Below are 20,051 nucleotides of genomic sequence, written 5' to 3'. Positions count from 1 at the left end.
CTCAAAAAATTGAACGTAAAGCAATGACAACGCCAGAAATGGATATAGAAGAATAGATATATTACCAAGAGCTCTGTAAAAGCATCTGCATATTGCTTGCGGATGATTTGGATCCGCTGAAGACTTAACTTATAATCTAGCGCTTTGTCTGCTGCGATACTGCAGCGCCTCCTTAGTCGGTTAGAACGGGAAGTAAGTGACCATGAGCGACGCTAGCGACATTCCAACTTGCTTAGGGTGTTCCGAACCGGAAGGTAATACTGTGTACGTGGGTTGATAGGTGGTAGTGTTTGTAATAAAAAGGCTGCGTAGGTTTGTTGTATTCCAAGGACGTGAATGTTTACAAGAAAAAAAGTAAATTTGTTGTTTGGTGAACGCTGCGGCGGATTTAAATATCGGTTTGCACAGGTTGCTGTCATGCTTGGAGAATGATAAACAATAAGGAGGGTAAGAATTTGATGTTTTATTTTCCGTATTGTTATTAGTACTTTGTTTTGGTGCATTGTTGAAAACGGCGTCTTTAGAACCCATTAGATATGCCTGGGATGTAGTGTCAACGCAGTGTACGTTAACGCATAAAACCATTACGCAGTATGGCAAAGATATTTTGGTACACACTCAAAACTTTCGATAGAAATACAGATTTACAAGTTCTTTAAACTAACATTACTAGCGTATTTCCAAGTTAGATCGTATTTTAATTACCTTACGTGTATGGGCGCGGCATCTTTCGCAATCGTGGCCATATTGGGTATACATTCCTGAAGGGCTGCGCGGTGCTTGTAAAGACAAAGACGTCTCAAGTAGGTGAAGTTGATTTCCTGAACTGTAGTTTTATTGTATTCCTGCCTCAAGTTTATTTACTAGGATTCCTTCTGTGTTAAATGACCTGACATTCGCCCTTAGTTTGTGCATCGTAAGCATAATTTGCTTAGGCTCTCTCTTTCTATATCTGACAAGTGACACTTGTCAAAGTACGTTTACTTTAGTTTACAATATTTCACCAGTAATTTGAGACGGGTTAAGAGGAGTACATCGTTTTTTTATTTTTGGCTGCTTGAAAGTAAACTTTATTGAAGGATCACGTATATGTTCGACATTGCCTTCGTGTAAACATAACGGTGTGCTGTTTTGCTGTGCCAACTCATTTGTTGGCGGTAGTATCAAGATTTGTTAAGTTTTTCTGCCGTTAAGTTGATTACTTTTACTTTTGGCTTAATGATATTATTTTCACTTTTTCCCTTAGGTATTTTTGAAACCATTACAGTTTAGGATTAAATGTGGAGTAGTAGTTGTATTATGCGGAGTGATCGAGTGAATGTTTTCGTGTCAGTGATTGAGTGAACTTTCTCATATCCCTAGGCATGTCCACAATTACTTTTTATTTCTCGTGTTTTGGAAACTTTGCGTTTCCCATCATTTACCGAGTGATGAATTGATGCCACTTGTTGAACATCGTGTCAAGCGCCGTCGATGTCTTTTGATGTCAAGTTACGTACGCAGCGCAATATTTTACGTAAGGAAATCGGTTAAGCATTGCCTGGATGTATAATCAAGTATTTTAGAAATTGCTACTGGTAAATAGAGTTTTATGAACCTTTTGTAACTGAGTTAGGCTTCTTACGAAACTGCATTGTTAGGGATTAATATTGAAAAGTTTGAAATGGTACAGCTTTTGGTCAGCTCTTTTTGTTATCATTATACAACCCTTGAATTTGTCTCGATATTTGTCTCTTTGGCGGCGTCAGGTAATGTAATTTGTCTCGGGTGCAGTCTCTCATTTTCTGCCGTCATTGATAACTTCATTGCTAATATTGGTTTGAAAACCGGTACATTTACAGAACATTTTGAAGCGGTTTCCATATCTTTTGACCTGTTTTATATATACACCTTCATGATTGTGGATGCATTTCCAGGTTTGAGAACTTTTACGAAGTAGTTTGTAAACAACTGTTTAGCGGCTAATCATTACAACAGTGTGTGGCGTTCTCAACCTTTCATCATGTGAGAAAGATATTTCATTTCGTTGTTTGACATCGTCGGTGTTGTATCACTGTCTGCATTCTTAACTTTACGGAAGCAAATTTTAATGGCGGGATTATTGCCTTGGGCAAATATCGTATTCGCGGTCTTTGTTATAGCTGAATCCCGTGGTCTACCTTGTTTATCAGTTCCGTGATTCTATAAATTGAGAATCTGATCAGATTTAATGCCAGATCTACATGTTGTTATGCTTCTGCGTTGAATTTTCCGATGAAGAACCTGTATTATTGATTATTGTTTGAAGTTCTAAATATCTTTTAGTGCGAAATTCCTATAGCGGTCCCTGTCTATTGACAAATGGATTTGTAAAGTTCAGTTTGTTCCGGGTGGTGGGTCAGGATGACTTAGCCCGGTGGGTGAAGCATTTGGATACTTAATATAGGACTCGGGTTTAATTCCATGTCATTTTTGGGGAGCTCCACCAAGATTTGCGGTTTGTTGTGAGCAAAATATTCGTGGGAAATATTGACACATGATGAAACTGGCTCCTCAAGCCTAGTTGTGCGAATTTCTCACATCAGAAGAGGTTAGTTTTGGGTGAGCTCCCTTGCCTGTTATTCTAACCTGACAGTTGCAGAATGGTCACTATCTGCCAATTGATTCATTGTTATGATCTGTATTAAAGACGCATTTTTAGTTTAAGATACAAGTAAATAGATGTGAGTTATTTGTGTATGATGAAATATAATGGTTAGAGAATATTTCAGTTAAGGCAAAATGTTGGTATGTAATTTGAAATTGAACTGTATCTGTAGTGTAAAAAAATGGAATTAAAGTCTTGTGGTCAATGACCTACGTTTATCCCGAAATATTACATTATAAATACCAATAGTTACATATAAATTCCATTATTTTAATGTTTGTATTTTATATTCAGTATTTTCAGTCTATATGGTAATATGTATTCTATATTTACATATATTTATTATGCATGTTTATGAAAATTCTTTTTTAATATGAATATTCTATTTTCCCTCATTTAAATATTTTAGTGCGTAAACATGTAAACTACTCTTTCACATTGCTCTGTAAATATCTTGGGTCTACATGAGTAAAGAGTGTTCCCTTTTTCTGAAAATGTTAATGAATGATGATAAGTTGTTGCTTTTATTAATTGAAAAGCATAATATTTCAAAGCATCATGGCAATAGAGTTCATGTCTTAGTCATTTGACTAGAAGATCATACTAAGCAGTGTTAATGAAACTAGGGTTTCAGTCTCATCTTTATTATAAAGCTTATCCCTTGAAACTTGTAAGAAACCACTCATTGTGGTTATGATTAACTGTTCTTTAGCTTCAAATGCATATACTATCAAAGAGTGGAAGATTGTAATGGCATAGATAATAATGTGTTGAGTGGGCTAATGTTATCCACCATACCTTTAAAGTATTTAAATTTAAAGTTTTAGCAATTGCTTTCAAGTGAAATAATGGGCATTAATGTGTATGTGTAAAATTTAACTCATCATCTTTGAGAGTGTAATCTATAATGAATTTATCAAAATTTAGGGTTCTTCCATCAGCTTTAAGGAGAGTTTGAAACTGGATAACTATGCCCACTTGGATGATATTGGAAGCTGTAGACTGGGAGGATAAACAGGAATTTCAGTAAGTTTTGGATTGAATGTTGAAATCTTTTGCCAGTTATGTAATCTTAGGAGGTATGTAAGTATCTCTTATGCTTTCCTTACTTTTCCTTCTCAGTGAATCATTCACGATGTTACTCTTTGATTGCTCATCTCTCAATGATTTGTGTACATCATGAAATCAATGTCAATGCACCTTTTTGAATATAATTCTTATATTATTTGTGTTTTGTCCATATAATACAAACATACCCTGGGACCCATCCAGATTTTTGATGTTTCCATTTTAAAATTTTAGTTGTTTATTGCTGTTAATCCTATTGAGGGTGAAAAATCCGTTTTTGATCAAAAATTTTCAAAACAGTCATTGTAATTGGTATGGATTGAGAATCATTGTAAACAAAAAAAAGGTTTGGGGTTTTTGACTGTGAGAAAACCTAAGATAAATGTTAAAATTTGTTGGCAAAAACTAGAGCAGGTGGAACAGTTTAGATATCTTGAAAGTGTCATGGATCAAGATGGTGACAGTAGTAGGAATATAAGAAAAAAAAGTCATTAGGAAAAGAGGATCATTAGAATTAGGAATTGATAATTAAAATGTTAATTAAGAAAAGACTTGTGAAAACTTTGGCATTGAGCATGGTCTTGTATGACTTTGAATGAAAATGGTTGTTGAAGCAAGGTGATTGTTATAGATAGGAGATTTTTGAGATGTGTATGTGTAGAATGATGGAAAAGGTAAAATCGACTGATGGGAAATAAAATGAAAAAGTGTTAGGCATGTTGCAGTGGAGAGAGTAGTTGGGAGAAATCCAGAAAAGATAGGATAGATCTGAAGTTCAACCTTAGCCATTTCAAAATGTTTTCATCTAGTTAAGATCGCATTCCTTAATGAATCTCTTAGACTTCCTCAGAGTTTCCTTTACCACTAAAAATAGACAAAGTACCTACCTTTTTACTAGGGAAAATGAATTCTAACTGATATCTTTACTAAATCAATTCAGGAAAAATTAAAAATGTTTTTTATTATCACCTTTTATCGTACTTGGACAAATGAAATCTACCACCACATTTTAGCATGGCTAAAGGAAGTATGTATCTGCTTCCACAGTCACTTACCGTATAATAAATCCATTATTGACTGATTCGGGCAACAGATAGGGATCCTTAGCTCAATTCATTTATTCTTCCAAGGTCTATGACCTAATAAACAATGTCTTCTTTCGAAAACTTATCAGGGTTGGCATATGAGACATTCTTGGAATGCATCATGTCATATCTAAAAAGTAGTAAACAATGCCTTTCCCTTCACAGAAATGGGGTTAGATTTTTTTTGTCTGCAAATATGTTAAAGTTGGCAGGGTTCAGTATTGGGTCCAGTGTTATTCTTCGTATATATTAATGATATTCTTCTTGTATTCAGTTCTTTAACATACAATGATGCACATCTAGTGCTGTGTGTTGATGATATGAATGTTTTGGTGTCTGGTACTTCCATTGACAACGTAATTGTAAGGTCGACTGATGCTGCTATTCTTCTGCATAAATTATGTCATCAGAAACAATTCCCTTAGTTTAAATGTAGAGAAAATAGTTTGAATATTTGATAATAGAAATTGCGCTATATTTGGTAGAGATGAAAGTGATGGTTTAAAGTATTTGTTTTCAGTGCATTAAAATCACTCAGCAATTTTTTTTTATTTTTACCCTTTCCATATTATCATAATTTTCATATTTTTTGGCATATAAAACCCATCTCTATTTCAGAAAGGCATATTGAAAGGAAACGTTTTTCACCGTCCATATAAAAGTGCAACACTATTTGGAGTGCATATTTATTTGCTTCTTTGCCTATCAAATTGAGTTAATAGTGATATTTCAATAAATAATAGTATTTTGGATTAGGGCTAGGTTGTCCCTTTTACAAGGACTTCAAAAACTTTCATTCCTGAATATGAATTTACGGACTTACAGGTATATTCCTGAAATATGGATGCATATTCTCTGTCATCAAGTGTGGTAATTTATGATAATAATGATAGGGTAAAAATAAAAAAGTAATTATTTTAATTGATAGTTTTTTGAAAATTAAAATATTAATATCAAATCTTAATGGACTTTTTAAGAAATTGTGTCATTACAATTACTTAACAAATATGGCTTCAACATCTTGCTCAAATGCTGAAGTAAAGATATTTGCATGTTAGCATTTATTTGCTGGGTTTTGAATATGTATCTGATGTAACTGCTTTGTACTCTGCCTTATGATTAAAGTTAAATGTACTTTGGATTGCCGCATTTGAAAGCCATAAAGCCAGTAAATACAAAATGAGCTTGTACCCCTTACTGGAAGATATTGTAAATGCATGCAAATGCTGTAAGTGATTTCATGTGCCTAATTGAATTTTATTTGCTTTTGGCTTATGTTGTTTTGAAAAAACCACCTGATGTGGTTTCAATTGGGCATAGCTTTTGTTATACACATGGTTGTATGGACTTGAATAACATACAGTTTATCATAGCAAGTCATAAGGGGAGATATGCTTTACAGCCAGAAGTTCTTCACTTGTTAAGTGTTCAAGTAATCTGAAAGTAGATATATTTTTGGACCCTTGAAATATATTGATAAAATGCTGTGGATCACATCTACTAACTGGCTTGTTGTAATAGGTAAACTAGGTGCATGGTGATTTATAAAATTTGTTGTATTTTCATAAGATGCATGCATATAAATTCTTCAAAAATATAATTTATATTTAATATTAATTCATTTAAATATATCCTGAAATAATCAACCTTTGATAAAGCTATGCATGGTAGGATGCAATTTGGCACCAAGCATTTCGCTAATTTATATTTATTTTGTCGTGCAAAGGAAATTCAAGAAAATAGCTGGGTAACATATTTTATGCAAAGTTGTATGCATTTTTATTTGCTATTTATTGTTCTTTGACTAAATGAACTGCTAAGGTGTTCACAATATATTACACATACTTTCTTTTTTCTTACAATTTTTGTACCAGAGGAATTAAGATTTTTAAACATAGCCACTGTTTTTATTTTTTGAAATGGTCATTAATAATCTGTAAAATATTGACATTTGTGTTTTTGATTTTTATTTTATGAGTGATAAGATAATTCAGTATATTTTTTTAAGCTGCTAAGTTTGTGTTGTATTGGGAAAATCAGTGCTGATATTAGTTTAGCCTGCATTGATTTTCCCTTTAATTTATCTATCTTTGAGTGATATGATTTGATCTAACTAAAATTGTGATGGGATTTCTTTGTTACTAATATTTTCATTTCTAGTTAGGTAAGAAAACACCTTATTTTGTTATTTTCAATCTTTGAATTGCATTATAGCAATTGTGGGCTTACAGTGCCTTAGTAATAATGTAATATGTATACATATAAGTTATTATTATAAAGTAATCCCAGTTAAGGTAGGTCTTGGATGGACCCATTGCCAAATAAATATTTTGTGACTTATTACAAAACACAATCCAACAACCTATTCTACATCAAGTCCTTCTTCATGTCTGTTTAATTTTTTCTCCCTTCATCCCATCCAACATCTGTCCCTCTCCCTGCCCTTTCCTCATCCCATAAAATCCTCCAATCTACATCTGTGCTCCTGCTTCAGTGACCACGTTTCCGTGCCGTACATAACCTCACTCTATATCAAAGTTCTGAGAGTTTCTTCTTAGTATCCTTACTCAACGTCCCTGTCATCAACTCCCTCCTTGTGAAAGCCTCTTTGCCTAGCGCAATTCTTCTCCTTACGTACCTACTACATTGACTGTGTTGCTCCAAAACACTTCCAAGATATGTAAACTGTTCTACCTGCTCTAGTTTTTGCCCTCCTATTTTAATATTTAGCTTAGCCTTTTTCTTTCTGGAAAATCATCTAACTTTTGTTTTATTTCTATTGAATCTCATCCCGTATCTTTTGCCCTGAATTTCCATTTCGCTCAGCAATGTTTGCAACCCCTTGGTTGACTGACATACTAGAGCTTGGTCATCAACAAACCTAACTGATTTTATGGATTCCTCTCTAATTTTCATTCCGACCTCCAGTTCTTCCCATGCCTGTTAAATCATTTCCTCCAAATATACATTGAGCATCACCGGTGACAATGGACAACCCTGCCTTACACCTCTTCCTAGCACTGCCCTATATCTCCCTAGCAAATATTAGCTGTATGGGAAATCAAACTTATTGTTCTGTAGTCCTCACATGATGTAGCCTTATCTTTTTTGGATTAGGAACTAACAATGATCTCACGAAGTCTTCTGGCCAGATTCTAATAGATGCTACAAATCAGTCCATATAGTCTCTTTCTACTACATTATCGTAAACCTTTAAGTAGTTCCTGGAATGTTGTCCGTTCTCTCACATTGTCAAGTATACCTGGACCCTTCCTCTATGTTATGTTCTCTTTCTGTCTTCATGTCAAACCTTGTTGGCGTTCTTGTTGGAGTTCTTTCCCATAGAGTTCTTCTATATATTCCTTTCATTTCTCTTGGATCTTTTCTGTGTCAACTATTATCTTACCCAACTTATCTCTAATTGTTAGCCCAGGGGGATCGAGATGGTGCGGAGGCTAACGTACTGGCTTCCCACCCTGAGGGCGCGGGTTCAAATCCCGGCGGTGTTGAATATTTTTCAGAGGTATCTCGATCCCTACTTGAGGTGCTTTGTGGAGGGCACTTTGAGTGAGTACGCCGTCCGTCGGATGGGACGTTAAACTGCGGACCCCTTGGCGCCTTTCGTAAAGAGTAGGCTAATGCCGACGCCGGGTTTCTCTCCACCCTTCATCCTTTCCTGTCCATCCCCTATGGCGCAAATGACCTTAGCTGTCGGTCGCCTCCCCTCAAATCTACTACTACTACTTGTTAGCCCAGATCTTCCCTTCTTACTTTCTGATGTGTGTTGTGTGTGAGAAAGTGATTTACCTTGTCAGCCTTGCTGTGTAGCATACCAATTTCACCTTTCCTCTGCAAATTTTCCATATCCCCGCAGAGTGTCTTCTGCCATTCTACTTTTGCTCTCTTTGTTTAATTGTCTAAGATTATTATTTAACTCTTTGTACTTCCTTCTGCCTAATTCTGTGTTTACATTCTTCCATTATTTTCCATCTCCTTGCAACTACTCAGCTCTTTTCACTGATCCATGATTTTCTCTACAGCCTGCCAATACTCCTTTCTTGTCGATCCATTTAATGCTTCTACATTCCACTTCCTATCCCGCCACCACTGCATTAACTTTTTGAAATGAATGCTACACCTCATAACAACCAAATTGTGGTCAGAGTCCACACCCGCTCCCGGGTAGCTGTGAGAATTGATCACACTGTTCCTAAACCTGTGCCTGACCAGAATATAATCTAACTGATACCTTTCTGATTCACCTGGCATTTTCCAGGTATACCTATGTCTTTTGTGGTTTTTAAACTAAATGTTGGTGATGACTAGCCCCTGTCTCCTGAAGAACTCAGTTGCTTTCTCCCCGCAGTAAGTCCCACATAGTCCCACACCTCATCACCATCTCTTCGTTTACCTACGGTCGAATTCAAGTCTCCCATCACTATCAAATGTTTCCCTGTAGGAACACATGCGATTATGTCCTCTAACTGATTGTATCTCCTATCGACTTCTTCCTCCTCATGATTGCTCGGTGGCATGTATACCTTAACAACAACCAAGTTCCACGGTTCTGCTTTTATCTCTACTAGTAATATTCTATCTGTTGCTTGTTCTATGTTGACTACACTTCTTCCTACCTCTTTATTCAATATTATGGCAACATATAATAATATTGTAATAATTATACTCTATAATGAAATATTCACTCCTCAGCCTACATGTTTCCAAAAAACTGTAATATACAGTTTTAAACAGTTAAAGATTGATCATCTGCGAACCCATGTAACAAATTAGTGGGTTTAAAGGAATTGTAAGTTAGGTGCAATGCAATTTGAGCAAGTGGTGGTATAGTATAGGGAAATTTTAAGTAGATTTATTCAATAGGTTGAGTGGACTAAATTAAATGTCTAGTGTGTGATATTAAGATTAATAATGAAACGGTTTCTAGTCTTGGCAAGTTAGGGAGAAAATTCTCTATGATCAGGAAATGGTGAATAACTGTCTAAAAACAATATGTCCTACGATTAAATGACCGTAACAATAATGATTGCTATGTTTAACCTTTTAGTCCAAGAAACACAGATTTAGCAACATTGATTCGGAATGAATATACAGAGAAGAAATTTATTTTCAAATGGTCAGTCCAGATGCAGGAGTATTTGTCTGTCAACCACATTTCATTTGGTTACTTCCTGGGAGTTAATTTCATTACAAGGTACAAATGCATGATTCTGAAGACTCAAGTTATACACAAATAGTAGTTTGCAGGGGCCTATTCCATGCCAGGTACTTGTTTCTGCAGACTTGCTCTAATATTTAGTATACAAGTTTACTCTTAAGTGGTTAATAAGGACCTGTTCCAAATGCCAGGGACCACCTTCTAGCTATTTAAACACAATCATAATCAGGCATAACACTTAATCACTTGCATTGTTCATGATAAATACTTTTAATCATAAAAATAACTAATGCGGCAGAAATGTATGCATGTATTTCAATCATAAAATGATTCCCTTTTGCTCAATGAAAAAGCACAATAATGCTGAAGTGAATCAATGTCCTTTGTTAATGTAGGGAGTTAAAAAGAGGTGTTAGATTTGAAAGGAGGTCATATACAAAGAGAAAAACCTATTTAAATGATGGCTGAGAAGGAAAGGGGCAGTGTTATTGTTGAGGACTTGATTGAGAATAGGGCCATGACTATTGATTAAGTACTCTCAGCATTGGTTGTACTCTCATGATTTGTACTGTAAATGATACATATGATATTGCTATATGTCACCATACGGTAATAATAGCCTAGAAAATGTATATTTGTGATCATCCATCATTTTTAATTATCAGCCAGGACCCCGTTCCCTCAAATATGGAGGGTAATCTACAATCCACTGCATGTTCTTGGCTGCAGAACTGAATCTATTCTATATTGAAAAGAAATTGTTTAATTTGTATTTCTATACCATTTATTTAGAACACGACCCAGGTTTTGACCTTGAAAGCCATCATCAGGTAGTCCTCACAAAAGCCAACTTGCTATACAGCAATTCCTGTGTATACTTTCTGAGCGGAGAAGGGAGGTTGGTAAGAGCGGAAGGGTAAGGGAGGGTGGAGAGATGAAAAGGAATGTAGATGGGAGGGAAAGTGAATTGCAGCTTTCGGTGTCAATCGTTGACTAGAAAGTGGTAGATTTAGGAGTAGGAAGGATGCAAAATTTCGTTAGCGAGTTCATCCTTGCAGCAGACATATTTTTAAAATTTCCAATTTATTCTGAAAATTTGAATGCCTTCTGTTGTTGCCTGAGTGTATTTGTACAAATTGGCTTATGATTGTTCTTTATGCATGAAAGAGAACAGTGTCAAAAGTAGGTAAAGAATATGCATGCTTTAATACTACTGTGCATGGTTGTGAGAAATAAATTTTTGTTTTGGGTAGTGATGATGAAGTTTCTTTTGAACCAACAGCTTTCAAGTTTTTGACCCTAGGGTGGCTGCTTATGCTTTTATTTTATATATGTGTTACATATTTGATTCTGGATGTAGAAATAAACATTTTTTCTAAAGGTTGGGTATTGATATTAGCAGGTAATACAATATTCATGTCATAACTTTTTTGAATTCCTGGCAGTGATTCTTATAAGGTGACAGTGAGAAACAAAAGATAATTTGCTATTTTTAATTAATCATGCCTGATTCCACCATATCATGCCTGAAATGTCTCTTTCTTTCATTTGCTATTCTTGGTTAATATAAATTTTAATTGTAGTTATGATGTTGTTCTACACTTACATGAATTGGTAATGGGAATGTTCATAAGTTTTATAGGTGTTAGCTGATGGGTTTTTAATGCATGTGTGCTAGTTAGGTTTCTCTTGCAGTGTATATATTTGCAAATTGTTGATAATTTCTTATGAAAAGAAAACTAATAATTCTTGTAAAATTGGATTAAAGATGCTTAAGTAATTTAGAGATTTTCTGAACCAATGCATGTACCAAAGTGCAGGCCATTGTTTGAAATAGACTTTGATGTCATTTTCATTCTTTCCATTTGGCAGGTAACTTTGCCGATGATCTTATACTCTGGTTTCTAGTGAAAGACATCATTGAGATTTTTGATTTGGTAAGTAAAATTAATAATTTTTGGAATGTATTTAATTATATAAGTATGTGTGGACTGTTGTTAACTTTTGGAAGAAACCTGAAATACTTTATCCAAATACCAGTAAAACTTTCAAACCAAATTCGACCTTCAATATCATGTTGAAATTCTTATCGGGATTGCATAGCTTAAAGGTGCATAATTTATGATGTAATATCTTTTTACTGTTTTTCCTATTGCTTAATGGTGATAAAAAATTGTAATAACTTTCATTTAGTTAACATCATGGAATATAAGATTCTGTTTGCTATAATTCAATACTTAGCAGTATATTCCATGTAGCAATGAATTCCATTTTTTAAGACCTGCATATTAATTTACCAGTTCACATCTTTTAATATAGCTTTAGGTTTAATTGTCAGCTTTGGGCATAATGCTTTGTGCAAGCCTGATAGCCTTGCAATGAAGGCAATCTTTTTCCAAAAAAAGGGCACTTAAGGCTATGTAGCCCCTTATTTGCCTGGTAGACTCCTGTTTCTAAAAGATGCTCTACTCACACTTCCTACATTATACTTTATAAACACTGCCTTATTCATCTAACCAAACCCTCAACTTTTTCCCACCCATCATCAAAATCATTTCTACCATACACAATAGTGGCAATATTTATGCCAATAACTACTCCTTTTCCCAAGGGTATAAGGACCCACATTATAATGTTCCAGTGGCTTAAAATAAAATTCCTGCTAAATTAAAATCAATAATATCACTTGGGTTCAGGAAAAATTTTAACACTTTTTGTTTGGAAAAGCATATAGCATTTTTAAGTTTCTTGAAAAGAGCTGTAATTTCTACGAATTTGAAATAATTAATACATTATAGTATGTGCTGTCAATCTGTTGTTATTGAATTCTGTATTCTGGTTTGTATATTTCCTTTTATCTAAATGACCGTGTATGTACATTTGTTTTGTATTCCTTTAGCTATTTAATTAAGTTGCAAGATTTCTACATAACATTTTAGCTGGCTCAAATAAAAGCTGTTTACATTGAAGAACTCTACAGTGTCTTGTATGCTCTCATCTCAATTCTTGAAAGTCTTGTGGATATTCCAGTTGCATGTTCAAAATGGAATTGCTACGAAAATTACAATATATTATGTAGAAAAACGTTTTTTACAATTGTAGTGCTTAAAATAATTAAGAATTTCAGCATTGACAAATTTTCAATTGGCATTGCCAAATACAGTTCCAGATGCATTACTCATTTGATATTCTTAGAAACCTGTAACTACCTGCAAGTTCTGCATTTGTAGTCGTCATAATTAATACCAAATTGAAATATTCACAATGCTATATAGACTGAGAGAGTTGCTTCTGTATGCAAATCTATGTACTTTAAAGGATTTTTATTCTCGCTATTTTACACCATATATTATATCCTTACTTGCCCAGCTTTTATCCTGCTTGTAATAATAATTGCAGTGAAACACCTTGGCTGTGTTACTGGAATTAGTAGGAAAAAGTAAACGAACTTGCTTTATCACATCAAAAATACCCTGAAGCAAAAATAATTTTATTTTCTTCAAACATTATTTTAAAGTTGGACAATTGTTTGCGCAAGTCAAACGCGAAGTTGCTCCTCTTCTCATGTGTTGAATTTTCGTCAATTAATCGGGAATATAAATGTTATCCTGCTTGACAATGGAAGCATGAGAAAAAGAACATTTTCAATTAAGGGTTGGAATAAGTTAGAACAACATGATGTAATCTGTATTGATCTGACCAAACATCCACGATTGCAGGCTTACACACTGAATATAATAGGGAATAATTGTTATTAGATTCTAAAACATGTAAATCAGTGCAGATGTTGTCTAAAAAGAGAAAATGTCAAGAATGTCAGGCAAGAATATATTCTGAAAGAGTGGTTTTTAAGTAATAGATCTTCAAATATCCCTGTGAATGGCATCATCGGGAGAGAAAAAGCATTGTACCTTTCCAAGAGATCAGAAATCAAAGATTTCACTGCATCCATGGATTGGTTGGCTAGGTATAAAAATAGAAAAAATCTTGTAAACAAGGTTGTGTGTGGTCAATGTTGAAGTGGTAATGTTGAGGCAGCAACTTGGTGGAAGATGTCAGAATTGAATAACTTCTTGAAGGGATGTTTTCAATGCCCACGAGACAGGGTTTTTTTTAATGAGCTACCAGCAAAAAGCCTTTGCTTCAGATGGGTGCAAATTCATGAAGAGGTGCCGAGCTTGTATTAGTCATGAATTCAGATGGAAGTTAGAGGCCAAAAGTTGTCTGTTAAATCAAAGAGTCCTAGGTGAATCCTAGGTGAAATATGTGAAAACATTGCCCCTAACATGTACTGCAAAATCCAAAACATGAATGAACTCAAAATGAAAAATATTTAAGAATGCTTGTGAAGCTCTGGATGCTCTGAACAGGGAAATTCTTCTGTCTAATGATCAGTGTCCAGTCGATCCACCAAATGCACAGTTACAATTTTTTGCTTCAAATTGTACTCATGATCTCCAATCATTGATTTAAGGTATAATTCACTCATATAAGGTGTGTTGATGAAGAATGAGTGTGCAGAAATTCATATCTCTGCATAATTGTGGCAGGAATATCAAAGCAAATTGAATATACTGGATGCTGTACGCTATATATCATGCAATTGGAAGCAAATTAAGATTCTATAGTATACAGCTGCTTTAGGAAGGCATGATTTTAGGTTGATTGTGATGAAGGAATTTTGGTTGCTCTTATTCACGATGATTATGATTCTACAGGCCAGTAATTAAGCATGTAAAAGTGAGAACTCACCTTTTCCCGCTATTTGCATCATGCCACATTTTACACTTTTCTATGAGATCCCTAGAAAAGTGAAAAAAAGTGGAAAACTGTCAAGAGACATTTGTGTTTACTGACTTAAATTTTTTTCAAAAATGCAACAGCTTTATCAATATGTAAATTTTAAGCATGTATTGCCAGTCTTATTGGGGTAATGCTTTACAATATACAATGCAACAGAAAGTTTTAGTCTTCAGCTCTTCTTAAATTGCGGAATGAATCAACCTGGAATACAAATTAAATTTGTAGAAAAATTAATGAAAATAATTTGTTTATTATTTAGATGCACAGGGAAAGGAACTGGCCCTCCTACCCGGATGTGTGAATTTCACTCGCCATCAGGCTTAGTACTGGGTGAACTCTACCATCACCTACCAAACCGACCTTCGGGTTGATACTGTTTTTATGATTTTTTGAATTTATAATACATGCCTAATTCTTTTTTGCTAGAAAACTCTCAAGATAGATTTATTTTTGCCGACTCTTCAAAATATAACGAAAATGCAACACAGCATTATCATCATATAAAGTCATAGCGCGCATAACAACTGCCGTATGAGGCTGATGCTTCTTAATGTATGATGCAACAGTTTCCCATGCTATCAACATTTCTCTTATTGTGCTAGGTGATAGTTGATTTACTGTTACCTCCTCCTCATCGGACAAACTCCCCTCCAGAACTTCTTTCTGTAAAACACAATGCTACTCATCATCATTGTAGTCAGCTCCTGGCTGTGCTCCTCCACACGTTCATCGATATCATTGTTATCCCCCTCTTGTCCCAGGAACTTGTCCAAAGACAAAATCTTGTTGACTATAGTCCCTGTATACTGTACGGTTTGCTGTCCAAATCCCTTAAAATCAATTTCATCAACCCTTTCTGGCCAAAATTTCTTCCAAAGAGAAGTGAAAGTTCTCTTGGTAATCCCTACCCATGCCTTTTCGATCATCTTAAGGCAGTCAACAATGTTGGAATGATATTTCCAAAACTCTCTTAGATTGAGTTTGGTCCTTTCAGTTGAAAAATGCTAGAATGCTTAACCCGTTGGTCCATAGGCTGGAGTAATGGAGTGGTGTTGGTAGAAAGAAATTGGATCTTGATGAATTTAAATTCCTTAAGGAGGTCATCTTGTGGGCCGGGAGGATAAGCAGGAGCATTGTCAATAGCAAGGAAGACATGGAGTGGCAAATTCATCTCAGGCAAATACTTTTCACAGAAGGACCAAAAACGTAATTGATCCAGTCAGTAAAATAGGTCACATGCCACCCAAGCCTTGTTGCTGGAAACACATCACATTTAACCTGCTCTTCTGGACTTGGTACTTCTTGAAGGCTTGTGAAGTTTCTGAATGGTAAACAAGCATGGGTTTAATTTTCAAATCGCCACTTGCATTAACACAAAGTAACAGCGTGAGAAGGTATTTCATTGGCTTTTTGCCAGACAATGCATTCTCCTGTGATATTATATAGGTTCTCTTCGACATCTTTTTTCAGAAGAGACTCATCTCGTCACAATTAAAAACCTTATGCAGCAGGTAAGCCTCAGAATCTAAGAGCTTCCTGAAGTCACGAATGAAGTTCTCTGCTGCCTTTGAGTCAGACCTCATGGCTTCTCCATGACTTACCGTGCTGTGAATGCCAAATCCTCTCTTAAATTTCTTGAACCACCTACAGCTTCCCTTAAATACTTATTTTTAATCCATTAATGATCCTGGTATCTTCTTAATGAGTTCAGCGAAAATCACTTTCTTCCTCTTCCAATTGATGTTCTTGTTAATAGCGTTGCCTTGCAATTGTTTTTCATGTATCCATATGAGAAGAAGCCTATCAACATTATTTAGAATACATAAGCATTGCTTAGATATTCTTGTTACTCCCTTTGAAACATCTATCCCTGTAATTTTTTCCTTGTTTGCGATGATAGTACAAATCATTTATAAACAACCGATTATACGTGGGTGATAGATGAGCTACGCTGACACCTAGTTCTCATTTTTGAATGATTTCACTTTTCATTTTTAGGGTTATTTTTAATCTCCTTTGGCTGTATTCTTGCAGATTTTAACTTTGGGGACATTTTTAGAACTATTCATGAAACATTATCAAACTATGCACAAAAAGTCACAAATAGCACACCTGAGCACAATTTTGTAAAAATGCAATGTAAAGAGCTGGTGCAATCACTCAGGGAATCCCCTTCTCCTTGTCACTCATTATGCAAAAGGTCGCTTGCTAAGTGAGTTTTTCTTGGGCACAATATGTTTGCCTGTTATGTGAATTACTCGCTTCAAGGTGCTTGTTAAGCAAGGTTCCTCTGTGTTTATTTTTTAAATAATAAATTACCTTTTTAAATAAGATTTCCTTTGAATTTACCCCTGAGTTGTCTGCTTCGTGCAAAGACAAATTGTAATTTTGGTTTCAACATGCAATGCAGGTAGCAAAAATGTTGTAAATTTAAAATGCACACCCTACGGTGTGTTCATTGTAATTGAAATGGCAATGAAAAATGAAATAGCCAAGAGGGTGAACTTGATTGGTACTAGGATTTTTTAAAGGGGGAGGTAAAAACAAAGTTGCAAGTAAGAGGAAAGATAGAGAACACACACTAGGTTGCTTGGATGTGTTTGGAAAACTGACCCACGTGCACCTCAATCATGCTCAATCTTATGCAATCACACACAATCCTATCTTTCCCCTTACTTGTAACCTTGTTTTTACCTCCCACTTTCAAACATAGCTGGTGCCAATCAAGTTTACAGCCTCGGCTATTTAGTTTTTCAACAAAAATACTATTATTTTCATGGCTTTAGATTGAGACCTGAAGAAATAAATATGCTGAAAGGGAAACTGATCTGCCATGGAACCTCCTAATGAGAGTTCACTATGTAATGATTCCTTGCTTATTTGCAATGAAATGGCATTAATTGGAGTGAAGACCTGGGGAGAGTTATCCATGCATAGAGACTTGTCTTGCCATTCAACCTCCTTTCTTCAATAACATGCATTATATGCATGTGCATAATTTTCATGTTGCTGGTTAACTGATTAAAGTACATAGCTATTCATTGGTCTGATTATCAGCTGGCTGTCTTATAAATGGAAATTGTTCCATGTGAAAATACATGGACTGAAGTAGTGGAGTGTGAATTTCATTTTAATGTAAAAAGTAGGCCTAATTTTCATTATATTTAAACCACTTGAATATTTTTAATTTGTTTACTAATTGGAATTTCGTAGTCCAGTGGGTGACCATCAATAGTAGGATTACTGTCTTTAATTATATACCAAGAGCACACCAATTATGCAATTCATGTACTTGTATACTCTTTGTCAAGTACTTCATATTTATATGCACGAACTGTTCAAGGAAATCATGTTACTGTGGCCTCTTGAATCTAGCCAATGACATAGCAGAGAGGCATTGCTGTGTCATACTCCCATATATTACTGATTTTGTAAAGCTCACCTACATGGTATATTTACTGCCTTACAAGGTAGGGTCAAAAAGTTGGTGGACTGAATTCATTAAAATTTTTTTATTGAACTAATCGGTACAAATCCTTAGTAGTCGTTGAAATAGCACCCTTGTGCTTTGACACAATGCGTATACCACAATTTCCACTGCGCATATGCCTTCAGGAACTCACTTTCCGGTATACTACTCAGAGATGCCGTCACGGACCCTTGGACGACTTCTACGGAGCCGCCTTGGTTTCCCTTGAGGTCCCGCTTGAGCCGAGGAAAGAGTAAGAAGTCTGGCGGTGCCAGATCTGAAATGTAGCGGGGGTTGAGGCACAGTTCTGATTTTCTGGGAATTTTGTGCACTATTCGCTTTTCATCCATCACTCAGGACTCTTGGTGCACACTTTTCGCATGGCCAAATCCTTGGTTATACAGGGTTCGTCCGGAAAATAAGTGTACTGAGCTCAGGAAAAAAAATTTATTACACTTTTACATATCTTAAGCTAATATTCCTCAAAATAGGACCCTTGTGAGTCGATACACTTGTTCCAGCGGCATTCCCATTCCTGGAACGCTCCCGCGATGGCATCATCGGGAACCTCTCGAAGACTCGTCGTCGACCTCTTCTCTGCCCTCCACGAACATCTTGTGCCACCAAAAGATCATGTTTCTGGACATGGCTGACTCCCCGTAAGCCTGGTTAATCATACCGACAGTTTCGGTAGACGATTTCCCAAGCTTTACCGCAAATTTGATGGAATAACGCTGCTCCAAAAACTTAAGCATCGCGTTCCGTGACGTGGGTCGAAGCGTGGAGGTTCGCGTTAACAGAGCTCCTCACTACACCACAGCTCAGAGCCGACTGCCTTTTTCAGCGTCGCTTGCCAACATACCCCCCTCCAATCGCAGCCCATCGGAGCGGTGCTGGGTGCGCCTGGAGCGGCGCGCCCAGCCCAGGAGTCAGTACACTTATTTTCCGGACGAACCCTGTAACTTTTGAACGCTGCGGTATAAAATCCCTTGCTCAAACTCATAAACAATCAGACGAATGTTTCTGCACTGGTCGGAGTTCATGAGTGCCTCTACTTTTTCCACATTTTCATCAATCTTTGAAGTTGACGGAGCTCCCGCCCTTACCGGAACAGCTTATGCCACTTGGATAGGTGTCTGCTGCCACACTATAGGTGTCCTTAATCATTTCTATGGTCTCTGTTGCGGTTTTCCCAAGTTTGACGCAGAATTTGATTTGGCATAGCGCTGCTCCAGATTTTTCTCCATCTTGGATCGTGCCGGAAGTTCATGGAAATCGACATGGTTACTCTCCGCTTGCCCTGAGGCAACTAGAAAAAATATCGGTCTCTTTGGAAGGCTCCCTACTACCACACACAGGTAGTCTGACCCCCCTACACTACTCCGTTCACACTACAGAAATTCAGTCCTACTTTTTGATCATACTTATTATGTAATGCAAGTGGTGTTGCTTGGTTGGAATTTTAATTTTGCCAATAGTGCATTCATTTGATTTTTTCCTTTTCTCTCATTCCAGGTAAAAAACGCTTAGATGTCCAACAACATGATGCCTTATCGAGGAGAGCATCGCTCCAGTGTGCATTCAAATGGATATTCACCAGGTGCGTGCGAATTTCTTAATGAAAAATATGCAAAATAAAATTTCAAAAATAATTAGTAATCAACCATTTTTAAGTAGTGTAATCATTTTGCTGTCAATTAAAATGCAGTCACTAATAGACTAAAAATGTGGAGTCTTTATTGTTACACTGACCTAAAATTTAGTGATTAAATTTAAGCAATATAAACACATTGCAATGTAATTAAATTCAAAAAGTTAATTTAT

The 20,051-nt window shown here is 35.8% G+C and overlaps 1 protein-coding gene across 1 annotated transcript in view; it reads left to right on the top strand.

The window, feature by feature from the left end:
• Window positions 1-275: 275 nt before the first annotated feature.
• Window positions 276-20,051, top strand: part of aru (arouser) — a 46,403-nt gene continuing 26,627 nt past the window's right edge. The window contains exons 1-4 of the mRNA XM_071582701.1: window positions 276-447; window positions 3,554-3,652; window positions 11,828-11,892; window positions 19,743-19,827. Coding sequence (XP_071438802.1) covers window positions 19,758-19,827 — 70 coding nt within the window. The 5' untranslated portion in view covers window positions 276-447; window positions 3,554-3,652; window positions 11,828-11,892; window positions 19,743-19,757. The remainder of the gene's footprint in view (window positions 448-3,553; window positions 3,653-11,827; window positions 11,893-19,742; window positions 19,828-20,051) is intronic.

This window comes from Hetaerina americana, unplaced genomic scaffold, assembly GCF_022747635.1.
Source record: "Hetaerina americana unplaced genomic scaffold, ioHetAmer1.1.p SCAF_12, whole genome shotgun sequence".
In the NCBI taxonomy this organism is placed as follows: domain Eukaryota; kingdom Metazoa; phylum Arthropoda; class Insecta; order Odonata; family Calopterygidae; genus Hetaerina; species Hetaerina americana.
Note: the sequence above shows the minus strand (reverse complement) of the source record. Positions and strands in the feature narration are given on the sequence as shown.